Source organism: Gavia stellata, chromosome 12 (assembly GCF_030936135.1).
Source record: "Gavia stellata isolate bGavSte3 chromosome 12, bGavSte3.hap2, whole genome shotgun sequence".
In the NCBI taxonomy this organism is placed as follows: Eukaryota; Metazoa; Chordata; class Aves; order Gaviiformes; family Gaviidae; genus Gavia; species Gavia stellata.
In genome coordinates, this window is record NC_082605.1 from 24,779,375 (window position 1) to 24,804,308 (window position 24,934).

General features: G+C 51.9%; 1 protein-coding gene across 3 annotated transcripts in view; it reads left to right on the top strand.

The window, feature by feature from the left end:
• The window catches only part of LMCD1 (LIM and cysteine rich domains 1), a 34,376-nt gene extending 11,841 nt beyond the window's left edge, over positions 1 to 22,535 (top strand). For all 3 annotated transcript variants that reach the window (XM_059823002.1, XM_059823003.1, XM_059823004.1), the window contains exons 2-6: positions 5,482 to 5,570; positions 8,180 to 8,435; positions 13,693 to 14,028; positions 19,747 to 19,962; positions 20,406 to 22,535. In XM_059823002.1, the coding sequence (XP_059678985.1) occupies positions 5,482 to 5,570; positions 8,180 to 8,435; positions 13,693 to 14,028; positions 19,747 to 19,962; positions 20,406 to 20,564 (1,056 nt within the window). In that variant the 3' untranslated portion in view covers positions 20,565 to 22,535. The remainder of the gene's footprint in view (positions 1 to 5,481; positions 5,571 to 8,179; positions 8,436 to 13,692; positions 14,029 to 19,746; positions 19,963 to 20,405) is intronic.
• Positions 22,536 to 24,934: the final 2,399 nt, after the last annotated feature.

Genomic DNA, 24,934 nt, shown 5'->3' on the forward strand with positions numbered 1-24,934 from the left:
CTTCTGAGGGCCTGTGCTTACGATAACTGGTGTGTCTGAGCACTGGCAGGTCTGAGCTCGGCCCGTTTGTGGTCTAGAAGTTTGGCCCCTTTGCCTGTAGCATTAGTCTGGGCATGGCATAGTTGCTTGTAGAGGAGCGTTCACTGGCAAACACCTAAGTTTACTCTGGAGCCTCCTCTTTATGGATGCACTAAGTCTCTGGCACTGAACTGGTTGTGCAGAGAGTGGAAAGAAGCTTTCACTTCTTGGAAGGATTTAAGTCATGTGGATGTGAAAACAGAGTTTTCTCCATGTGCCGTTGAGGACAATCCCCCTGCAATGAGCTCAATTGTGAAACTAGCTTCAGTAGACCCTTTGGCAAAGGGTCATTGGCCAAGGTGTGCTGGACTGGTCAGAGGTGATGATATACTAGAAAAACTTTCTGAATGCTCTGCTGAGCTGCGAGAGGAGCAGGCTGGTGGAGCTGGACTGACCTGCTCACAGCTTCTAACCTGGGGTCTATCTCATCAGACCTGCCTTGGAAGCTCAGTGTTCCTTTCCAAAGGAGTCATCAAACTCTAAACCAAGATGGAGCCATGTTGGGCTTGTCACTTGTCATCACACGATTTCTATTTTCCAACCACTGAGCTAACTTACCAGTGTCTAGGGTGGCCCTGCCTTTGGCCAGTATAATAGTGAACCATGGTATTACTGGCGTATTCCTGAGATTGTTCAGAGATGTTTTTGTGGGTAGAATGGCCTCAATTTCCTATCATTTCACTACCTAAGAATTTCCTCTGCACTGACTTGCTTTCTCTCCTTTAAAAGCAAGAAAGCCATAAGACACAAAGCCAAAACAGAAATCTTAATGCATTGTATATCTAGTCATGGAGAGCAGAATTTGCTTTTCTTCCAAGCAGTTTGTTGACACAGGCTTTTTTGAAGGCATTACAAATGACTTCAAACTCTTAAACTCTTGTATCTCCTCGTTTAATGCTGATGTTACCAAATGGGCTTGGGCATAGGTGGAGTCTAAGATAGTTGGTGAGCATTTGTTTCACATTATCTTACTGGGTTGGTTATTTTGCAGTGTCTTGTGTCTCTTTTTAAAGAAATGTCCTTTTATGCATATTTGAGGAGCCGGAGCGGAGCTGTGAGGAGAAGCTCCATATCTGGGCAGGAAGTCCTGCTGACCAGGCAGCCCAAAAAACAGGCAGCCGTGCCTGTTATGTTTGGCCCCTGCACAGGGATGGAAATGAGAGTGGCTCAAACCTCCCTCCGCTTCTGAGGGAGCGAGGGATAATGCTCTCCTCCAAACAGTCATGGCTCTGCTTTGAGTTGTCACGAGGAGATGCTGCCCGGAGGGGTCTGAGCTCGCAGGGGAAGGTGATGCAGCAGTTGATGGGCAAGCGTCCTGTCCCCATGTGGCGGGGGCTCAGGATGTCCCCAAGACTTCCCAGGGCCACCTGAGCTGCCCTGCAGGCAGCAGTGGGGATGAGCTGCCGTCCCAGCACCTTCCCCTGCTGCTGGAGACCTACGCCTCGGAGGGCAGAGAAGCCTGAGCCATCTCAGGAGCCGCGTCTTGCCTTGAAGAGCCTCTCCATTTCCATGTTGTTTCCCCCATGTCTTTCCCTACAGCTCCAGACTCGCAGCCAGCTTGCCTGGTGAGGAGTGGTGAGTCACGCCACCGACACCTGCAAACAAGAGTTTCCAAGGAGATCTGGAGCTCCTGGTCAAAGGCGTGTGGTCTGGTCCAGGCTGGTGACTCTTCTTCTGCGCATGTCTGAAGCTGTGCATGGCCAAAAATAATGGCTAGGGATTGTTTAGTTTAATCTTAAGGAACTGGATCCTCGGCTTTTGTTGTATAACCCAAAGGCAAGGATCACCTGTTGATGCCAAAGGGTTTGTACTTCAAACGAAAGGATAAAGGCAGCTTAAGATAAGAGCTGAGGCTTTGCTGCATCAAATCTGATCCATTTTACTGTGTGTGGACTGAGTAAATGTGTAACTGTGGTGAGACACCAGTGACAGTTCAAAAGCAATTCCTGGGGTGCTGGTAGAGGTGCTGGGTCAGTGGGTGGAAAGGTGCTGTCTGCCTCACTTTGGCTGGTCCGGTGAGCCTTACAGGGACAGCGTGTGCCATGGGGTGCCCCATGGGTCGGGAGCGCTTGTGGGACTTGTCTACCTGTCTGTGAGCTGGCTGTTCAGTCCATGGTGGTGTAGGGCACCACCCGTTTGATCCCAGCTCTTAGGCTTCAGGATGCTCACCCTGCCCTTGGCAATGGACGGTCATGCCCAAGCCATTGCGTGGCAGCATTTGAGTCAGGCAGGTGTCTAAAACAGGTCCAGCAGCCTGGACACACATCCCCCAGCTAAGTGGGGTGGTGGGTAGTGCCAGCCTGCTCTGGAGAGTGGGTACGAGGGTGTTCTGGAGGGTACCGATTTGGTAGGTACTTCTGTGGGGTTTAGATTGAGTAAAGAGTAGTTAACCTCAATTAAACCTGGACCTGGGACATGAAGCAGAAGTTCTATTTGGACAAGTAGAACAAATTACTAGGTTGAATAAATTACCAAGAAATTACCAATTACTTGTTAACACTGAAGTAATGAAGTGAAATGCTGGATTTATGTATCGGTGTGGAGGTCAGAGGCTGGTGGCCACCCCCAAATGACTGAGTTCCTGCACTGGCACTTGACTCTGAAGCATCAGGTTGTCTTGTTGGGGGGTTCACATACTGGTCTTGCTGCTGACACCGCTTTTCCCTTTGCTTTCCCCCTTGTATGTAATGAAACTTCTCCAAATGAGTTTATTTAATCCAGATGTTTTGTATCTAAACAAACAACCACTCATAGTCCCTTGCCTATACTCGGCTTCTGTCTGACTTGTTAAGATTGGAGGAGGTAAAAACCCCATCATTAGTGGATATCTAGCACACGGTTCCAGAACTGGCAAGGTTGTAAGTGGTCTGTGCTGGAAACTTAGATGTCTGTATCTGTTCTGGAGAGCTGGCACATAGCTGGGGAGTCAAAAATGTCCTATTTTTCTGGATATTAGAGGCAGGGAGGAGCATGTGTGTGGATGTTAAGACCATTTTTAAGATATAGTTTTATGAATTCCTGGGGTGAGAGGTCTTTTCACTGGCTTCAAATTATCTGGAAAGACTGCAGGTGGAAAATGAGGTAGAAACTACAGGTGAAAGCTGAGGCACAAATGAAATAGCAGTCCCTTGGGCGAAGTGAGCTGAAATGGGACATTTCATACCCTTTGGGCTGTGTTTTTCAAGGATGAGCAGCCTTGTATGGGGACTTAATAGTTCTGCGCAAAAAAGCGTGTAAAGGCTTGTCATCTACCTTAAAATTGTCCAACCAGCATCCGGCTGTTTCTAGAACCATCTGTTCATAAAAGCTTTGTCCTTATTAGCAACACTAGGTTTTCCAAGTAAATAAAATGTCTTTCCTAACCGAGTGCCATCAAATAACCTTTTCCTCTTGAAAGCTGCAGAACATGAGTTTGAATGTCAGAGGGGACCTCGGGGTGCCCCGGCTCCGTGCGGGAGCTTTGAGGAGCCCCGGAGCTGGTGCTGGAAGTGGGATGGGTGGATCCGGGAGGGAGCAGGAGGAAGGAGCGGCTGCCAGCGGCATCACCTTCCTTGCGTCCGAGCGGAGCTGTGGAGCCCAGCGCTGCTGGGCAGGACTTAGGGTCCCTGCAGAGCCTCCCCAAAGGGGAGTTCATTTCCTAACCCCCCGCAGGACTGCCGTGTGAAGGAGATAAGCACGTTCCCCCAAACCCAGGCTTTACAAGCAACCTCTGTTCTTTTACTGCTGTTGATGCTGCTGTTCAAAAATAGGTGTTGGCAAGGATGGCCTCTGCCCGTCCTGTGTGGAGCTGGGAGCACCGTGCCCTTCTGCGGGGACGGCGGGATGGGGCTGGCAGCGGGAGCAGTGTGCGGGGGGCGAGGGCTGCTGGCTGGGGAGAGGAGCTGGGGCAGGAGCAGGCATAGCAATATGGATTGAAATAGTGTACGATCCTGTACTGAAAGACCATCATAACCCGGAAAAACACATGGACTAGATTCAGATTGCTTAGGCAGGCACCGCCCTTCCCCAGCATTAAATCGTCTGCAGCCTGAACTGTTCTGATGGGCTCGCAATGTGCGTGCACAAATGAACAGTCAATGCCCACAACAGGTTTGCATTTCGAGAGGGATTAAAGGTCTTCTGCAAAAAACCTGGTGAATGGGAGCAAACACCAATAAAGGGCATAGCAGTGCGAGTCCTGTACGTGTTAAGCCTTAACAGAAAATTCAGGCTGCGAGGTCCAAAGCGGCCGGGAAATGGTAAGACTGCCACTTCATAATGCTGCTTGGGGACTGAAAGCGCTAGGTTTCTGCAGAGCCGGATGGCCACCCTGTAGCTCAATCTCTGACTGCGGAGGGTCAGCTCTGCTGAGACGGGGCGAAGCTGCTGCGATGCTGCCACTGCTTCTGCAGGGTGTGCGTGTCCTGGGGTGGGGCTGTCCTTGTTTTCTTTAAGTCCATTTTTACAGGGGACAAGTGTGTCTTTACAGAAATTCAGACTCCTGTCTGAAAAACAACCAGGCTGGGAAATTCAGCATCCGTGGTGTCACTTCTCCCTGATGCTTCCTGCAGTGCTTTGTTTTTGTCTCCCATCATACCCTCCTGCATTCTCCACCTTGAAAAAGCCATGTTTGATAAAGCCATGGTGCAGACACTAAAACAAGTTTATTTTCAATGTTACCGGCTCCTGTTGTGGTTTTTAGCACTTGTTGCTCTCCTGTTGGGAGGTGGTTAGGACTGTCTCTGTTCAGCAATGAGCACCCATGTATAAAGCTGACTTTCTTCTGCTCTCAATGAGTAGCAGAAAGCGCAGCACAACCACAGCCCTTTCCCCCCTCTGCCTTTCCTCCCTGGAGCCTTTCCCTGCTGTGTTTCCTGTTCACTGTGGAAACCACCTGTAAAACCCAGCACCAGAGGCGTGAAACACGCCACATTCCCCAAATTACATTTGAGCCCCTGTAGAAAGACCAAGGAGGTGCAAGCTGCAGTAAAGCAAGTTTAGCATCAGGTCATGGCAATGCACCTCCACGCCTGACTGCATGGAAGTTCTGACTTGCGCAGATTCATATGCAATGCGTAAGGTGAATCAAAACAGCCTTTAATGAGACGGGAGGCCTCTGTGCAGGTTAAGGTGGCTGCCCAGGGCACGTGCATGTTCGATGTGCCATCTCCCCCATGCCGTTGCAGACATGCCATCTTCCCTCACTTCGAGGTGAAAACCCTTATCCCAAGCATCCCTGCATAAACTTGTAGCAGGTCTGCATGGGCAGTGGGCACATGGCATTCGGGAGGTTTGAGGCTTTGCAGGGCATAAGGTGGCTGAAGAAATCAACGTCTGAAGGACAAAACTCAATATTAGTCTGCTGGTCTTGGATGATCTTTGAGTATAGAGCCCTTCCAACTCCGCTGTCCTGTTTTCTTCCAGATGTCGGTGAGCCAGCCCCAGTCAGGAAGAGGTGTGCCTTGTTTACGCTGCCGAGGGACGTGCACGGGCTTCGAGCCACATTCTTGGAGGTAATGTCTTGGCCTTGACGGGCCCTGCCCCGACACTGTCCCTTTGGTTCTGTTGATGTTCGGACTCGGGTGACTTTGAGTGCAAAGAAGAACCGCAGACACTGAGTGGTGTGGGGAGGTGCGGGGAGGACGCTCTGTCTGGCTAGGACAACTGCGGAGCTGGAGATGCTCGTGCTCCCTGCTCTCCATCCCCCTTCTCTCACTGGTCCTGCTCTTCTATTGTTTGAGTTAAAATCTCACCCACAAGTGCTTAAACTGAGCTGAGGCTCTCATGCAGTGGGGTGTTTTCCCGCTTTTGCTAACATTGCCTGCTCCCTGGGAGTTGAGGCTGTCTGTGCTAGGTTGGGCACGGGTCTCGGCAGCGAGCTGTGGCTTGGGAAGAGGAGAAAGCTGGGGTGAGAGGTGGCCCAGCCTGCCCAAGGGTCTCACCTGCCGCAGGACTGTCCCTGGCACAGCCCTGCGTGGTTGGTGCTGTGCAGTGGGATGTTGGGATGGGGGCACGGTGCCAAAGCTGCTGCACACTGTGCTCGGCACGAGCCACCCGATGCCCTGCGCAGCGTGGTGCTGGAGCACAGATCCTCTGCCTGCTGCGCGCTGGCTTCCCAGCCCGTCGGATCGTTTGGAAATGAGTTAGTGAAAACAAACATGCCCTTGCTTGCTTTGGAGGCAGGGAAATGCTGACCAAAAGGATAATCCCATGCTGTCGGTAGGAGTTGTGCCGAGTGCCTGGCTGTCACCCTCGTCCTTGAGGGCAAAAGTGGGTGCAGAGCCGGCGGGGTGAAACAGCCCCGTTGTCGAGGGCTCGGTGCTGCGACCCACTCGGCAGCACCACGGCGGCTGTTGCTGCTGGCTGTCCTGAGCTCCCTGACGGCTGAAAGGCTATGCTTAGCGCCAGAAGCATCTTGGTGTTTGGTACTTTATTTTCAGTTTTTCCTCTTCAAAACACTAATTTAGGTAAATAGCCACCAATATCAGTAGCTGATGGGAGCAGACCGGTACTGGGTGTTTGGCTCTGGGCTGTGAGCTGCTGCCCTGCTCTATCTGCTTGCACACCCAAATGGGAGGAACAAAGGGGGCTTTGAAATGGAATGGAGCTATCCAGATGTTATTAATTAAAAAAGAATTAGTGCTCTCTGAGGTTGTCTCGCAAAACACTAGACTCTTTTCGGTGAGCCTGGAGGGCTCCTGTTTGCTGTGGGCTGTGCAGATGGGTCCTGTCGCAGCGGTGCCCGGGAGCCGGCAGTCTGCCGGTGCTGCCAAAATGCTTTGGTAAGCTTCACGACAGCGGCATGTAACGGTGTCCTGCAGCCTTTGGTTCCCAATGCTAATACCTCAGCTGCATGGAAGTCCAAACTTAAAACACTCATTTAATTGAATCACTACTTTTTTTTAATTGACTCAGTTAAAGGCTGGTTTGAATCGTACTTGTTCCAGATCCTGCTGGAATACTTGGGGTTGCATCAGGCTGCCATCTGCTATTAGCATTTGATGGAAAAGCTGGCTGGCGGAGAGTGGCCTTATAGACTTACCTTCATGATTTACAGCTATTATAATTAATGATAGATACTTAAGTATCAATTCCCCTTTTAGCAGTCACTTTTTAAATGGCATGTAAAGCTTCGTAAAAGACAAGGCTAGTGCTCGGCTGTTGGAGACTGCTGAGGGTGGGACATCTAGTGATGCTTGAAGGGGTTTTCCAAGTTCACGGAAAGCGGCAGCTCCCCAGGGCGGGCGGGAGGCAGCAGTCTGCTCCCCGCCGTGGCCGATCCCTCTGGGATGAAAAGCTGGATGTGAGCTGGCCAGGTGCACTCGCAGCCCAGCGAGCCAGCTGTACCCTGGGCTGCCTCCAAAGCAGCGTGGCCAGCAGGTCGAGGGGGTGATTCTCCCCCTCTGTGCTGCTCTGCTGAGACCCCACCTGCAGCACTGCGTCCAGCTCTGGGGCCCCCAACAGAAGAACATCCCCCAACCGTTGGAGCAAGTCCGGAGGAGGGCCACGAAGATGATCAGAGGAATGGAGCACCTCTCCTGTGAGGTCAGGCTGAGAGTTGAGGTTGTTCAGCCTGGAGAAGAGAAGGCTCTGAGGAGACCTTATAGCAGCCTTCCAGTACCTGAAGGGGGCTTAAAGAAAGATGGGGACAGGCTTTTTAGCAGTGCCTATTGCAATAGGACAAGGAGTAATGGTTTTACACTAAAACAGGGCAGATTTGGCCTAGATATAAGGAAGACGTTTTTTATGATGAGGGTGGTGAGGCACTAGCACAGGTTGCATGGAGAGGTAGTAGATGCCCCATCCCTGGGAACATTCAAGGTCGGACTGGATGGGGCTCAGAGCAACCTGATCTAGTTGAAGATGTCCCTGCCTGTGGCAGGGGGTTGGACTAGATGACCTTTAAAGGTCCCTTCCAACCCAAACTATTCTACGATTCTATGAATCGTGCTGAATTCCCACGCACAGCTCGGGCCCCAGGAGCCTTTTGCCTTCTGCCATAACCCTGGTCTGCGTTTAACCTTTGGAAGAGGCTGGTGCTCTGCAGCTGAGCCGTTGCGTGATCACCTGCCTCCCGCAGCCCAGCTTGCATCGAAAGGATGATCTCACTTGTCACCCACAGGAAAATATGCAAGTCATGCAAGTGCAGCCAGGAGGATCACAGCCTGAGCTCAGACATGGAGGACGATCGGAAAATTGGGCGCCTGCTGTCGGACTCCAAGTATGCCACGCTCACTGCCCGGGTGAAAGGAGGTGACGGTGTTCGCATTTACAAAAGGAACCGCATGATCATCACCAACCCCATCGTCTCTCGGAAAGACCCCACGTTCGACACCATCACGTATGAGTGGGCTCCCCCGGGGCTCACCCAGAAGCTGGTAAGACAATCCACAGTGCATTTGGTGGGTAGTCGTGTTGCTTAATGCAGACCATAACTCGGGTCTACAACGAAGTTGTCGGGGGGGTGGAATAGTAAAATACACGGTTTGCCTCGCAGAGCAAAAATGTACGTAACACTTTGTGTTTTGGAAAACTGTGTCCATAACTGGAGTAGGTAGGGGAGGGTAATGGATTGCCCTGGGGTTTTTATAGGTTTGCTTACATTTCTAGGAGAAGTCTTAATGGGTTTTACAACTAGAAAGCTCGCTACTTTGGTAAAGCTCATGTCCAATAAAAACATTGCTGAGGAGAGATCCCATCTCCGCTGTCCTGCCAGTTGTACAACGCCTGTGCAGCCCACGCAGGCATTTGCATGCTCCAAACCCCAGGCTGGGTGTGGGAGCGATTCCCCCAGGCCTTCTCGGGGCGTCTGGGCTGGGGTTGGATCCTCTCCCTGAACACCCCCGGGAGGGCACCACGGAGGCAGAAAGCTGTGCAAGCCGCGGGGCACGCACGAGGACAACGAGTTAACTCCAGAGACCCATCCCCAAGCTTCTAAGACAACGCGGCTCTGGACCGGGCTTCTGGGAGGACCAGTGGAGACGAGCTGTCTGGGTGGGTTATTTGGGCAGGAGGAGTTGCCCTGGGCTTTGACATCCTTGCTGGAGAGGGAGATCCTGCCTTGCTTCAGTCTGATCTCTTGCACATCTGGCTGTAAGCTTGTCCCAAGACCAGCCAGTGAGGTGGAGGTGGCGAGCAGGGACACTCCACTAACCTGGAGGGTTTTTTTTCAGCAAATGCTTCAGGAAATTATACTTCAGTCTGTCTCAAAAGCAGAGAAATTAAATCAGCATGGAAAGAAGTAATTCTGCATCTAAATCCAGCACTGTGTTCGTAAATTATTCTGTTACGGAAATGGGCTTTAATGATAATGGCAAAATAACTGTTGTCTCTCATACAGTAATTATTTTCTTTGCTTGCTGAGGTAGTCATTAAAATCTTGGACTTAAAATAGGCCTGGCATCTCAGGTTTATTAACCGGGAGTGAACTAGTGCTCACCTGTGCCTCTGTAAATCACAGAACGGCCCTAAACCTCCCCAGAACACAGCCGTGTTTCCTGTTGAATGCTGCATCACCTCGGCCCCGGACAAGTGTCCGTAGGGATACGGGAACGGAGCCAGAACAGTGTGCTGGCAGTGTTTACTTTGTGGCTTAACTTCTTTATAGCGCTGTTGTCTTTGACTTTGGCTTGGGTTTGCTGGGTAAGTGGAGGGGGAAAGGGGGTTTAAATTCTCCTTGTGGTGGGCAGTTGGGCTGCTGTGCCTCGGGGCTCCCCACCTCCCGCTGCGCTGCGGAGGGGCGTTGCTTGACATCCGTGAGCAGCGGGCTCGGAGCCCCTCTGCCCAGGCACCCTCCAGCCCCCCCGCCGAGGCGCGGCAGCAGCCCGTCCCTGTGCCCAGCAGACTTGCGGAGCTTGCTCCGACAGGGAACGGGAGCGGGAAAGCCCGTCGTGCCACGGCGTGCTAGCCGGGAGGGAAGCTGAGCCCAGCTCTGCATCCTGCCTGCGTGGCAGAACTCTGCCCGTCGCTGCCTGAGGAACCCCTCCCAGACGCAGCACTGGCGCTGGCACGTTTTTATTACAGCCAAAGACAGTCTGGTCCAAATAAAAAATACTTCTGTTTAGCCTTGTAAAAAGGGGAGATGCGGAGTGTGGTCCCATGCCTCGGCACGGATCCGAAAACAAGCCCCCAGCCCCACCTTCCCTCCTGCTTTCCATCTGGGCCAACACTATTGCCGTGTGGGAACGAATGGAAGTGGTTTTCGGCATGTGGAAGCGTTAGCCAGCAGAGCGCTTCTTGAGGGAAAGCTTTTGACTGTGTTGTGGTACTAACAAATTACATACTACGCTGTCATTAGTGGACAGCTTTTGCTCTTCAAATTAAACAAATAATTTAAAGCTGCTGAAAATTGCAACCAGGTTTTTAAAGAATAATTGAGGAAACAAATGGGAGATTGCAGCTGTGGACCCGGGGGGGCAGACTGATTATTTCTTAAAACTCAGCTGCCGTTGCCCCCCTGGAAAAGCTGACTGGGGGTGGCATGCATCCATACTGGGAATGCAGCTGGGGCCTGCGGTGCAACTGGGGCAGAGCACTGGGCTTTAATGAGGGACTGAGACCCCCACGCATCCAACTGCCTGGCTGTTTAATCCAGCGCTGCTGCTCGCAGCCGCCTCTTCCGTCCTTTCCGTGGTAGGAGCTGGCCCGGCAGGAATGTTTGTTTAACCACTGTTTGCCTTCCGCAGGTCCCGCGGGGAATCGGGGAGCTCGTGAGGGATGGGGAGAACAATGCTGGCACTCTTCCCACCCAGCCTGATTCATTAAGCACGCTGCCAGCCCGGGATTTATCGGAAACCCGGGTTCGGCTGCTCCACAAGCTGGCTGCAGCGGTGCTGCCGGCACCTTGGGGCAGGGCTGGCTCCTCGCCCCGGGAAGGATGCCCCAACGCTGCGGCTCCTGGGCTGCTTTCTTCTTTATGGGCCTGAACCCTGACCGTACGCCCTTGTGAGTGCGTGTTTGGGGTGACCCCGACGGCAGCCCCACGCAGCGGGGGGCACTGGGCTCCCCACACTGCAGCAGCGAACTCCATCCCTGCCCTCGGGCGAGGGGGCAGCTCCGAAGCACGTGCTTCGTGAACGCTTCGGAACCCGTTACAGTGCCTGAACGGACTGGGAGGTATCTTGGTTCAAGTAAACAACGTGTAGGAGCTTTGAAGACAACCTTGATAAATTTTGGCTTGAAGACCAACTTGACAAACTTGGGAGAAATGCTGGATGTCAGCCGTTCTTGGGATAGTTCAAAAGGGATTTGGGCCAAAAAGCTTTTAGTGCATAACTGACTTGCTCCGGTGATTGCCTTCTGGAGGCAGGCTGGAAACTTGGGATTGTTTTTAATATCGTTGTCCTGAAGTGGATGGTCCAATAATAGGAGGAAGTTCAGAGTGTGTTTTCATTAAGCTGTGCCTGGAGAAGTTATGAAGTAGATATTGAGGGTCCTTGGGGAAAGTGAAAAGAACAGATTATAAATATCTCCAAAATCCAGTAGTTAACAGTGAAGACCTAAAACGCTCTTCCTCAAAATTATCTGTGCTAAGGCAGCATAGTAAAGCATTTGACCGTATTAGTACATGGTAGCAGCGGAAGAAACAACTTCATCTCAGTTTTTGGTTTCAGGTTGATTTTTTTTTTCCCCTGATCTATTCTCTGGGCACATTTTATGATCTCTGCCATCATAACTTTAAGCATTCCCTTGATCGGGGACCGAAACCATACTGCATGTCTGTATGGATATTGAAAACTGTCCCTAAGCAGTCCAACTGTACTCTTAAAAGCTTGAGACTGCTTTTCTGCCTCACTTTCAGCACAGACATTTTGTATTAGCAATGGAGAGTCTGGCACCAGCGTGGAACAAGACGCTTCAGCTGCACGTGCCGGCGCAGTGCTGTTCCCGTAGCTCTGGTATAAGCGTTCGTTAGTCTTGGCACGCTTGTGGTGGAGTGAGAATTTCTTCCCTTAAGGTCCTACCACGTTACTGCTCTGCTAGTGCTCTTGCCGCGGCTGAACCAAGCCGGCACAGGCTGCGTAGTGTACGATGTCCTAATGTTCGTGGTCGTACAGCACCGAGGCTTTGGTTGGTCAGGTACCACAGCGGTATTCTTACTCTGTGGGGCAGTGCCTGTGTGAGGCCTGGGAGGAGCTGTCAGGGAGTTCTTGTCTCCTGCTTCTGAAGTCCTAATAGGACTTCTCACGTCTGCGAAAGCCATCTGTGCACCAGGCCGCTCCTGCAGCGCCCTGCAGCTCTCTAACCGGCTCCTCCCCAGCGGCACCTTCTCCCGTAAGCTTCTGGGTATCAATCCTGCTGCTGCACAGAGGCGCGATGTACTGAGTGTTGATGTCTAATGTCATCATGCGCAGCGACGTTAACGTGCGCCCCAAGAAGCGGGGAAGAAGCCCTGCCTCTTAAATCATTTATCTGTTGCAAACCTTCAGGCAGGAACCTTGCCCTGCAGTGCTGCTATCTGGCTGAACGTAGCTCAGGTGGAAGCTGGCTTTGATGTTTTTACAGACGTGGTGAGTTGTTCAGTGTTGTGCAAACGTTGCTGTGTTTAAAAGGCCATACTGAACCAGACCATGTACAGTAAACAGTTAATGATATCTCTATTTTTCTTAAAATTCAGTTTTCAAATGCTGACCAAGTAAGAAGCAAATCTAACGCAGCTGGATGCTGGTCTTTAAAGCGGAATGGCAGAGAGCCAACTGGCTGCCCCTTAGCTCTTCACACCACAATAGGAAAAATGCCTCCAGTGGGAAACTCCCTTCCCCTTTGGAGCAGGCCAGAAGAAGTTAACTGTACAGACCCCACCGTCCCGCGAACCCTAATTCAGCGTGGGACAGACCTCTCGCAGTTTAATCCGCTTTTCAGATAGTGGCCAGCTGAGTAGACCTTATTTTGGGTAGTTTCTTGGCATTTACTTTGTGTTGCAGGGCGTCCGTGACCAAACACTTCCCCTTTACTGCAAAATCAATAGTTGGGTGGAGTTGGTGGCTGTCAGTGTTACATACAGACTCAATTGCTGACTACTTTTGCTTGTATTAAGATTATTTTTTTAATTGATAAAAGGGGATCTTTTACTGTAAATCATGCTGCATGCACCCCATGAGGGCTATGGGGTGCTCTTGGTGCAGCCTCCAACCCACTCCCCGGAGCTCTCCCCATCCTGGCACGAGGCACTGGAAGCTGGCTGGTCTCAGGTTTTGATCTTTATGGGTTTCTGGTCTTTTCAGCAGCCTCATCGTCGAATTATCTGGAATAGCGGCACGCTAGTGCTGGTGAGGCAGGGTGTGTTGGGATCTGGGTGCAAGCTAGTGAAGTAAGACTTTGGTGCTTTGCTTTCCTGGGGAGTCTGCCTTTTTTTAAAAAACAAAACCAAAAAACCCCAAAAAACCCCCCGACCTGTTTTCTGAGGATGAAATTATTAGCATAGCCTGGCTGCTACTTGCATCTGAGTAAGTTCAGCCTTTTATTTCTGAAGTGTTAGAATAACTCAAAGGGAGATGGGAGGGGAAGGGGCACGTTTTCTGCCACCGCTCCGTAACACGAGCGGAGCATCTCTTTGCTAAGTGCCCGTGCGCAGACAGCTCGTGCTTCCCTGCCGAAGGCGGCTCAGAGTAACTGTCGGTGCTCTCTCCGTGCCAGGCCATGCAGTACATGGAGCTGATCCCGAAGGAGATGCAGCCGGTGGCGGGGACGGACGGGGCATACTATCGCCGGCGGCAGCTGATGAGACAACTCCCGCTGTACGACCAGGACCCGTCCCAGTGCCGCGGCCTCGCCGAGGGCGAGCTGAAGCTGATGGAAGACTTTGTGAAGAAGTACAAAGCCGAGGCGCTGGGTGTTGGGGAGGTGGCGCTGCCAGGCCAGGGCGGCGGCGGGAAGGAGGAGGGGAAGCCGCAGGACAAGAGCATCGCTGCTGGCAAACCCCCCGAGTCCACCAACGGGGCCCTGGAGCGCGCGCCCACGGGAGGGCACTACGTAAGTGCCATGCTCCATGGCGGCGGGACGGGCTGGCGGGGCTGCCCCGGCTCTGCTCTGAGTTTGGGGAGCTTTCAGGGAATGGATTCAGCCTCAACTAGAGGCAGGGAAAAAGATTGCACCAGACAGGGTTACCTGTTCCTTGTTCACAGTACTGCTCCTGCGGGCTTCTCCAAGGCGGCTGCAGTGCTTTTGCAAACCACGGAGCAGTCCGGCGATGCTCGGTGGCATCGTGGCATGCGTTGGTGCAGCCCTGTGAAAGAGCCCGCTGGGACCCCTCGTGTGCTCCTGCTGAGCACAGGTACCGTCTGACAGGGGCGAGGAGGGGTGGGTTATCACTCCTCGCCGTCTCCCTCCCTCCACAGCAACGGCTGCGCTGAACCACCAAGGTAAGTAAATCCTCTGCTAGCTGTAGGAGCCGGGGATTTCAGCTTTGGATTCTTGGCAGCTCTGAAAGATTGGGCATGACGTGTCCCCGGATGATTGTGAGTCCGTAGGGTACTTAAGATCGGAAACAGTGTTTTACTGCGAGTTAGTGAGTGTTCCCAGCCAGGCTGCTAGGCCAGTGCAAGTGGAAAGACTGGAAGTGACAGTCGGTGGTGGCTCGGTCTAATTAATGCAAAGCTGTGAGCATAGAGACAGTGCTCCCAGGGCTGTAATCGCTCTGGGGAGCTTTGAACAGACCATGCCTGTCTCTGGGCGTAAAAATACACTTCCACAGGGAAATGATTGAGATTCCCTAACACCCTTTTAGATTTATACTCTCACAGCGCTGTCTGGAGTGGCCGTTGTGGTTGCTGAACAAATGCTTATCATAAAATACAGTGAGTGAAAACTTCATACAGCCCTTGTGAGGATAACTTGCAGCAGAGGGTTTAAAGCTGGGGAAAAAAAGGTGTCTGAGTGTTTTTAAGGCAAGATTTTTCTAGCCATTACTGCACTGAGGTTGTAACATGTTAAGAGCAGTTTTCATTTTCATTCCATATTGGGTAATGTCTCCCCTCTGCTATGGCCTTTTCTATTAACATGCATCTGACTTCCAGAGTCCAGCGATACAGTAAAAGTTTTTCACTATCGCAGCAAAATACTGAATTGGACAAAGAATTTTAAGCTAAAAAAATAGCCGAAAAAGGAAGGTGTCTATTAAACATATTAATAAAAGTTATCTTAGCAATGAGGGTTTATTTAGACTGCAAGTTTGTCCTTCCAAATAAATACATAACTGTGATGTTATTCTCCGTAGTTTAAAGCATCATTTTTCTAGAGGCACTAGCTGAAAAATGGAACAGTTTCAAAAGCAGTTGCAGGAGGTCCACTTCAACCGACACGCTCTGCAGCTCGGCTCGCAGCAGACTTAGGGAGTACTGCGGTTTCTTGCCGTACTGAAGACAGCCCTCCTGTTCCCCACTCTACCAAAACACTGCTCGTTTTAATTTGGTCTCCTGTGCAGGAATTAATGCAGCTGACCTCATATGAGCGGACTGTTTGCCAAGACCCGAGATGTGCTGAACTTCCAGAAGGTTTACTGGCTTTCACAAAACTGCACTGGAAGAGGGGTTCTGCCGTAGAAAAATGAGATCTAGCACTTCACTTTGCAATATGCATGAGACTGAAAGTAGGTGTGAGCAAAACGAGCTATATGAAGACCGAGGAGGGATGTAAAGGGCCCGAGAGATGAAGTGCACAAGGCCAGTGACGCTGGAGGTTTTACTGTTGTCCATGCATTCAGGGTTGAAAAGTAGATCAGCGCACTACAGGTGTGGAGGTTTAGGTACCTCTGTACCTGTGTGATCATCTCCTGTGTGTCTCCTAAACCCTGGCTGTTGAACGCAATGCCTGCTCCCAAGCCCGATGAAGCTCCCCTGAGCCTTCCTCCTCCACTGCTCTCTGGGATGCCACAGGTGATGCCCACGAGTGCCACCAGCCTGCCTGGGGCCCCTCCAGGGCATGCTCTCCTCAGCTGGGAGCACGTTTGTCCCAACCCTCAAAGACCTGCAGGGTTGCAGCAATGAAGAAGGCTTTTTGAGAAGATAAATGTGCCTTTGGTTCAGGGGCATGGGGAGAAAATATGGTGCTGAACAGCTTATTTTAGAGGTCTGATTCTCAAGCAGTTTGTGATGTTTCTTCATTGAGTCCATTAGAAGTAGGACACAGATTTTAATCTATTGAATACCAAACCTCTTAATCAGCACCAGCAGCTTGACTTCACCCTGTTTCCGATCAAGGTGTGAGTCTGAACTATAGATTTATGAAGATTAGGTGCGAAAAAACAAAACCGCCACCCTTGCTGTAGAAGAGAGTGAACGCAGAAAGCACCAATGCTGCACCAAGAAAGAAGCTGGAATGATTTCCTCGGGTGTTTGTGTGGTCCCTGTGCTAAGGTGGTTAAACCTCTTACTGCACCCTCAGGCCAACTGTGCTGAAATTGGTGTGTAAAGGAAAACATACAGGGCCAGTGTAAATCACCATGAGAGGCGTCTGAGCTCAAACAGCTTTTTGAACTCTTCTCGGCTGTGGAGAGGGGCCCCATCACTTTAATATGCCTGTCCTATGAGCTGAATGTTCTCCACCAAGCATAAAGTCATCTTTAACCCTCCCAGAACTGGAAAGTCTTCTGGTGTTGTAAGCCGCTGTGGTGGAATCATATGAAATCTTGAAGCAGTTGATCAAAATTAGCCATTGTCCCAAAAAGGTTGAAGCCAGTGCTGTAGCGAGTGCTGAGGGGAAGCCTCCTTGTGCCCGGGGAGCTCCTTCTGTGGGAGCTGTCATTGCAAAACAGCAGCCAGCGGAGAGAGCAAGTTTGAAAAAGCTTAGGAGAACGGGACACTTTCTTGGCCAACACCTCTGGTAGCTCTGCTAATAGAGTCTTCACTCCTCTCCCTACCCAATGGAGATGTAAAACGAGTACCAAGCCGTAATCCCATCTTAAATTTGAAGAGCCACTTTTTATTTAGTGTGTAAATGGCAGGGGGATGGAAGTTATATGATGCTTGGGAAAAGCCCTGTGAATCATTGCCATAGAAAGAAACAGCAAAATAAGTTGGTTTTGTTAACAGTTCTTCTTGGCAAGAAACTTGAGCTCGGAGCTGGAGAGCTGCTCGTGTTTGTTCTTGCGGTTAGATCTTGCAAGATAAGCAGGGCTGGGATGGATGGGTCTGGCGGCTGATCTGGGGGTGACAGTCTGGAGGCAGCTGCAGGGTCGGGCTGTCTGGTTCGCCGAGTCGCCCAAATCTGCTGCCTTGGGGAGGTATCGGGGCATGGGGAAAAACACAGCCTCAGTCCCCTAGGATGGGTGCAGAATTCATCGGTGCTGGTGTGCCGGGAGTAGTGCCCTGCACCACGCACGGCAGCTTCACGTACTTGTTTTCTTGTTCGCACAGACCAGAAATAGCACGGCTTCCGCACTGCGCTGGAGTTTACTCCCTCTTTGGCGTGGGTCTCGGGAGCACTTAGAAATGCGTCTGAAGCCCTTCGCAGTGGAAGGAGCAGTGTGAGCAGACATATCCCCTTTCAGACTCGCAGGAAAGCCAAGCCAGGAAACATTTTGTCTCCTCTTGCGCTGCCTTCGCTCGTCATACAGGATTTGCTGGTAAAACAGGAGATGCCCGTTGGTGCGGTAGAACCGCTTCAAGGACTGCGGGGCGGTTACTGAAAATCCAGACTGAATGAAGGAGGAGGCAGTAGCAAAATGCATGGTGTGCTAGAAACAGCAGTGAAAAACCAAAGAAAAGCCACTCAGTGTGTGTGGATAGACCTGTAGCCTTCTGCCGTAAGGGGAGAAATGAGTTTAAGAAAACTCCTTAGACATAAAGAATAGTGTGGTTAGCACTCGTGCCACGAACTAGCAAAAGGGGCTGGATGTGGTGGGAAAGCTTGTCTAGTTTGACACTTGCAGAGCTTGTAGAGAAACCCTGTGCCCCCAGAGAGGCTGTTTCTGCTGCTGCTTTACTGGGCTGGCAGCAGGGAGGATTGCTGGGGGGGTCCTCTACTCCAGCGCAGGGTTCCCAGGCTGTGGTGGCATCGGGGTGTTGTTCCTCAGGACACGGACCGCAGCTGCCCTGCGGGAGGTCCCCCTGCTCTGTCCCTGCCCCATCCCTGATGTCCTCCTGCGGCTCAGGAACGGTTAGTTTGCCTTCTACTGAAAAATTTTATTTTTGTGCCTCTTCTACCCACCTATTAGAAACTCATCAACTTAAATTGGAGCGTTTGTAAATGACGTTGTCCGAGCATGGGGCGGGAGATTCCCGACGCTGTGCCGCTCGGAGCGTGCTGGAGGGGACGCGCCACTGTGCAAATGCTCTGGTCGGGTGCAGCAGCTTAAACCATGACACGTGTGACACGCAAGCTGCTTCGCGCGGCGTCCTGGGCTTGTGAAAGCCCGGCCAGCCTGCTGCGCAGATCGCTAGTGGAAGTCTGGCCCTGCAGCCAAGGGCTCTGCTGGAAGAGGCTCCAGCTGCTACTTAAGAGCATTTCTTTTGGGGAGTGACAAAGCACAGACTCAGCAGCTATTAGCCCGACCTGGACTGGCCAAGCTTAAATGGGAACTTAAATAACAGCCCCTCAGCTGTCAGCTTCAGAGAGGAGAGCTTTAAAGCTCGCTCTTAACTAACTGCAGGATCACTCTGCAGGCACAGATAAGGAGTAAACCCGGTTGGTCTTGTGAGTAATATGCATAGATGCTAATTAATCTTTAGATTAGCCAAATCTAATTCTGTCTCTTTGGACTGTTAGAAATTGAAAGCACTGTGCTGAAATCTGTGGAGTGACATCTGTCTTGTGCAGAGACATATATATTAAAAAACAGTGAGAAAAGACCGAAGTTCCTAATCTCTATGCAAAATAACATCTTTGGCATGCTGCACTTCTGCACTATAGGATGTCTTAATGCTTTCTCGGAGAACCTTTTGGATTTTAGTGAAGGCTGGTTTTAGCTGATGGCAGGTAGTGCTGCTCTTACAGCAGCCTGAGGATCTGGCTGGAAGAAAGTAAACGGTATTCCAGGTGAAGGCTGGCAAACGTATTTGTAATGACTTTTCCTTATATTTATGGCTTGACGCTGTCCATGTGAAGCACTGGTCCAAACGTTTGCAAGGACGTGGTGCAACAGACTTGGAGATGTTGCTTCTCTTGGCCATGGGTGCCCTGTGATGCTCTCTGTCATGTCTCAGTCCTGCTGCACAATTGAGACATCCTTCCCAGCACGGTTCTCAAGCTGCAGCCATTGCTTTCTCTTCAGTTTAGCGTTTCCTTGCTCTTCCACCTCACTGCACTGTTTCTATAGCCTCGTTTCAGGCTGCTGTGTTTGGGCCTTCCAAGCTGATACAGCTGTAACATCTGGATTTGGTATTCTCAAGTTTCCCTTCACAGAACAAGAGCTCAAACAAAACAACCTAAGCCACACAGCTTAGCAGTCCTGGGATTAAACATTTTATTTCCACTGCCCTCCTCGGTGCTATGGGGTGTTCAGCAGGAGCACAGTCGGTCCTTCAGACTATGTAGAAGTGGGAAGCATTGAGGGTGCGCTTGGAGATTGTGTTGTTCTGTTTAGCTGACCATGCTTCTTATCAGCTGCGCGGTTAAGAATGGTGCGTTGAAAAGATGCCATGAATCAGTATGTCTGAGAAGTAAATATCCGTCCTGTGCACTGACCACGGCTGCTTTTGCTTGCGCCGGACGCGCGCCCGGCCCCACACTCACTCCACTGCCTCTCTGTTGCAGCACTGCGAGACCTGCAAGCAGGCGGTGCCGGGGGACTGCCCGGTGGTGTACGCCGACAGGGCGGGCTACTCCCGGCAGTGGCACCCGGCGTGCTTCGTGTGCTGCCGCTGCTCCGAGCCCCTCGTCGACCTCATCTACTTCTGGAAGAGCGGGGCTGCCTGGTGCGGGCGCCACTACTGCGAGAGCCTCCGGCCACGCTGCGCCGGCTGCGACGAGGTAGGGACCGGCCGGCTTCCCTCTGCCCGGTGCTCCCTGCCCGTGCTGGGGGCCTGGCATGGGATAATTCAGGGCTTCTCTGGCGTGCTGGTCCTTCTGGTGCTGGTCACGCGGGCTGCGGCTGCTCTGGGGAGCTGGGGGTGCCTAAAGGAAATGGGGTAAAGCAGCGTGATGTTGACGACAGTCTCGGCTAGCTACGCCGTATCTGTCTCAGAGCAACAATCCAGCTCTAGTTGCATTTAAAACCTGAGGGTTTTATAGTGCTTAATTGCAGCCTGTGACTTTGGCTTAATTGCTCAGGAGCCTTTTATTGATCCCTTCCCAAAGCCTGGCCTCCAGGGCTAACGGACTTGGTGGGAGGCATGGGGCTGGTTCTCCCTGCTCCTGCCGTGCTCCGGCTTGGCGAGATGGTGGAAATAAGCAATTGTCTGTCTGTCCTATAGATCATCTTCTCTGAGGACTACCAGCAGGCAGAAGGGATGGCCTGGCACAAGAAGCACTTTGCCTGCCTGGAGTGCGAGACGCTGCTGACCGGCAAACCCTTCACTCTGGACAACACCAGCCTCCTGTGCACGACCTGCAGCAAGAGCAAACGCCTCTGAGCGGGGAGCAGCCGGGGGCGAAGCAGGCTCCCCGAGGCCCCTCCAGAACTGGGGTCATTTGACAAGTACACGAGAAGGGGAAGGTTAAAAAAAAATTAGAGCCTGGCTATTCACTTGCAAGCAACTAAGTGCCCCCTTGCATCCCATACAGCTTGCAGGAGAGTATTTCCTTGGGGAGGAAGCAAAGGAAATTCGTACGCCTGCGGGTGGGAGGTACATGGCCTATCTGACTAGGAGGGACTGAAAAGGAGCTTCTGTGTTGTGCTGTTTTCATAAAGTCCCTCCGAGCTTCTTGTGACTAAAATCTTGCAATAGTCATTTGGAAATAACACATCTCAAAAGTAACTTTTGGCATACTAAACCTATGGTCATGGTCAAAAACAAGGGTTGTTCCTGTTTTTTGAAATCCATACTGGAAGTTTACGCTAACAGGCTGCTGACAGCTGTGCTAAAGCAATGGGTTTGGAGAATTTGCTTAACCAGGGTGATTGCTTTCTGAAAGCAAACCATATAAAATTGCAGCAACATGTAGCTGTAGCTTTCTCCTCCTAAGTGTACAGTAATGTAAAAATAACGAGTTGGGACATGGTGATTGGTTTAACCCTGGCGAGATGGGAAGGGCGTAGTTCTGCCCCGGGGCAGCCGACTGGCTCAACCCATGTGCGCTTCAGCCCCGAAACTGGAATGCAACAGCATTCCCAGCAGATCCCACCGGCCGGCCTCCCTGGCTGCCCGCCTGCCTCTGCCTGCCCTTCCAGGCCAGCCTGCTTCCCCAGGGCAGCACTGTGTTCCCACCCAGAGGTCGCTCAGCTTTTAAAGCATGGCCTTTTATTTCAGCTGGGTTTGACCAGGAATCTTATGGAAAACAGCTTTCCAGCCTAAGCTGTCTTGGGGCGGGGGGGTTGTGCCTGAAATGCTGCAATGCCAGTTTTTCCCTGTAATGCCTCAGTGCCCCCCTCCAAGAAGCGGGGAACCGTACCTTCCCGTCGGAGCCGGCAGCCCCCTGTCCCTGGGCTCTGCCCCGCTCCTTGTTCCGCATCTCCCCCGTCCCTAGGGGAGGTCCCTGTTGCCTCTTGGATCTGATAAGGGTGACAACATCCCAGGATTCAGCACTGAGTCTGCAGATAGTATTTGTTCCTTAAGTTGTGCGATGCTTCGGTAGTCACTGAAAATATCTGGTAGTCCAGGCTGGTAGATGTCTGTGTGCTCAGTCTTTTTTCTTATATTAAATGTGTACATTATTTGCCGGAGAACTGGAATATTTTTTGCAGAGGTGAGTGTGCAAGGAGCTCACAATTGCTGGGTTTTCTTTCTGCTACAGAAGACGCTGGTTTCTCGGTAAAGCACGCTCCACGCTGTGGGTGTTTGCTTGCTTGTGATAAAACAACTTGCAAATGAGAGTTGGGGGAAGCTGTACCTGCTGCGGGGTTAGAGCACGCGTGTCGGGGCCGGACTCTGCCCGTCTGCGTGTCGGGGGACGCCCCGCTCCGCTGCTGGGGAGCAGCAGGCTGAGTCCGTCGCCGCCTTTGAGTAGGTGAGACTGATGTGGTGTAAAGATGTACCTCTGCGTGGGGGGGGGCGAGTGCCTCTCGCGCTTTGTCCGGCCCTGTGCTGGTGTGTGGTTGATACTCCTGGAAAGGCCGGGCTGTTTAAAGAGAGCAGATGAAAAGCTTTCTGCAGAGTGGGGAGATCTGGAGGTGGCGGAGGCAGCTGTAGCCGTGGGGGTGATGGACGTGTGTTGCAGGGTATCGCGGTGCACGTGCTCCTGGGGCTGTTTGTCCATCTCGGGTTAGTGGTGGATGTGTTGGGTGCCCGGGGACGTCGCTCCTCTAAACTCAGTTGGATGCTGCAAGTGGAGGGAGGGTGTGTAAACCTGAAGTTGTGTGAGGAATAATAAAGCTCCCTTGGATACGGGCACTTTGGTTATAAGTAAAGTGGGAATGAAAAATAAAGCCCAGTGCTTAGCTTTACTGCCTCTTCTTCATTTTGTTACACGGGGAATGTCTTTACATCTTTGTAAATATTTTTTAAAGACGCGTCGTTGTTCTAAACCCTGCAATGTTAAGGCAGCTGAAAGCGCGCACACTCAGTGTGAGCAGTGATAGGAGTAGCGTGAATTTCCTATGAAACGCTATCTCAGCACAGGCATTAACATCCAAACAGCATTCCCTGATGGAAAGTCAGCATCCGTCTGCGCACGCAGCTGGTTACCTCTTAGAGTGATCTGCCAATGAGGTAGGTGCAGAGCTGTTACACAGGCGTCTGGAAGAAAATTAAATGCAAAAAAAAAAAAATCAACCAAACATGGAGTTTTTGAAAGTGAAAGACTATTAACTAAGCTCCTGTCATCATGGAAAACTGAGTGCTGCAGGCTTCTCCCTGGGTGTTCTTGGTTTGTGTTACCTTGGCTGGCTGCGTAGTCCTTGCAGGGTTTGCGATGAACTGAGCGCAGGCGAGGGGTGAGCCAGACCCCTGACCGCAGTGGGGTGTCCCTTACAGGACAGTGTCCGAATGGGGATGCTGGCTGGCCCCGGTCCAGAGCCGCTTCCCCCTGCAGCCACCCACCCTCCCCAGCTGAACATGGAACCGGGGGCTGGGGGGGTCTGTGCCAGGCACCGTGGTCCTGCTCCCTGGCTCGCAGGGTGGGGGGCTTGGGGGGACTTCATGAGCTGGGTGCTATGCTCCCAGCACTGACACTATTGAGCCCCACAAAGTATGTAGTGAGAATTTCCTCTTTTTTTGAGTATTTCGCAGCAAGTAAGCTAGCTTCAGAGGCGTATGGTGTGCATCAATCCAGAAGAGACTACGGTGGGTGGCTTGGGCATGTCCCCAGGGTGGGGGATGCTCGTCTGGACCTCCAGCATCCGTTGCTGAACCCGTATGGATGGGGACCCTCGTCCAGTGCCTCTGTGGAGAGGGGTGAGGTTGCTTCCAGCTCCCTATGGCTGGCGTGTGTGCTGCGTCTGCGGGGCAGCACCTCCGCGTGACCCCTTTAGAGGTGGGGTCTCCAGTGGACCCCTTGTCTCGGGCAGTGCCCTCCTCTCTCCTGCTTGGGGAGGTGTGCAGGTAAAGGGGATCCCCCTTCCACTCCTGCCAGGGTTAAAAACCAACGGAGCCTCAAAGGGAGGCGGTGGAGGAGAGGTGGTTCTTGTTTTCTCCGCTGCAGAAGAATGTGTGTGGTGGGAGCTCGGGCAAATGTCAGAGCAGAGGCGCTGGGAGAGGACGGGGTTTCGGGGGGAGCGCTGGCACCCCAGCACAGCAGCGGGGAGGGAGGCGTAATGCCGAGACCGGTGCCTGCCTCCGCCTCCAGCACTGTGTTACTGTCTGCTGTGATGGTGGGTGGCCCTCCCCTCGTCCCCAGCCGTGGCTCCCGGGGGCTGTGAGGGCAGGGCTGGGTCATCCCCACCACCCTCCCCGCGGTGGGGTGGTCTCGGAGGGAGGGAGCGGTCAAGTCCACTTCATGTACAAGGATTGTCCTCAATGATAGTGCCTTTGTCAGGTTTATCTTACTGGACTGTGACTGCAGTCCCCACGTAGGCTGTGTAAGAAGTTGATGCTACCGTCTCCATTAACACAATCCTCCATCGCTAATGCCTTTATTTGGCTACTTGGCAAAAAGATACCACTGTAGCGTGTTCTGGCTTGGGTTTTGGTTTTGTGATCTATAAATTGTAATTCTTCTCCTCTGAAGTCCCTGTTTCAGCATACACATGCTTGCTTCAGGCTTTTTGGACTACTGGCATTCATTCACTCGAGTCTTTCAGATAGTTCTGCAGCTTGTAAAATACTGTCTGCTAAAAAAATTACAGCAATTAAACAGCTTAGCCAAATCCTGTGCCTCTCAAGTGTCAGGAGCAAAAGCGTGAAATTAATGCATCCAACAGCTCAAAACATATGTGAGTCTTCAGTTTTGATGCTAAAATTGAAATCCGCTGTAAGCATGCAAAGATGCTCGCCCCCAGTGAAGACATTACGCTGTGTTTTGCTGTGGTTTATCATCTAGAACGAAGGAGGCTGCTGCAGCCGCCTTTTGCGGGTCACGAGCTCTGGTTTTCAAGGAAGTTAGATTTACGGGGGTACGCTGGCCCGTCTAACAAAGAGCCATCAGCGAGCAACGTACGGAGGGTCTGGCCAGAGAGTTAATAAAAATGGAGGCGTTTCACAGGGTTACTGTGTGCGGCAGGAATCGGCTACGGGCAAAGACTGTGTGACTGAAAAGCATCTTGTACCGCAGCTGTGTCCAGTCCATTGTTTCAAATAAAAGCTCCTGTACAAAGTCTGCTCTATACTGTCTGGCTGTGTGCGTGACCTTTAGTGGGTGCAGGCTGCTTTGGGACCCCAGGGAGAGGAGCAGTGCGCAGTGCAGCGCT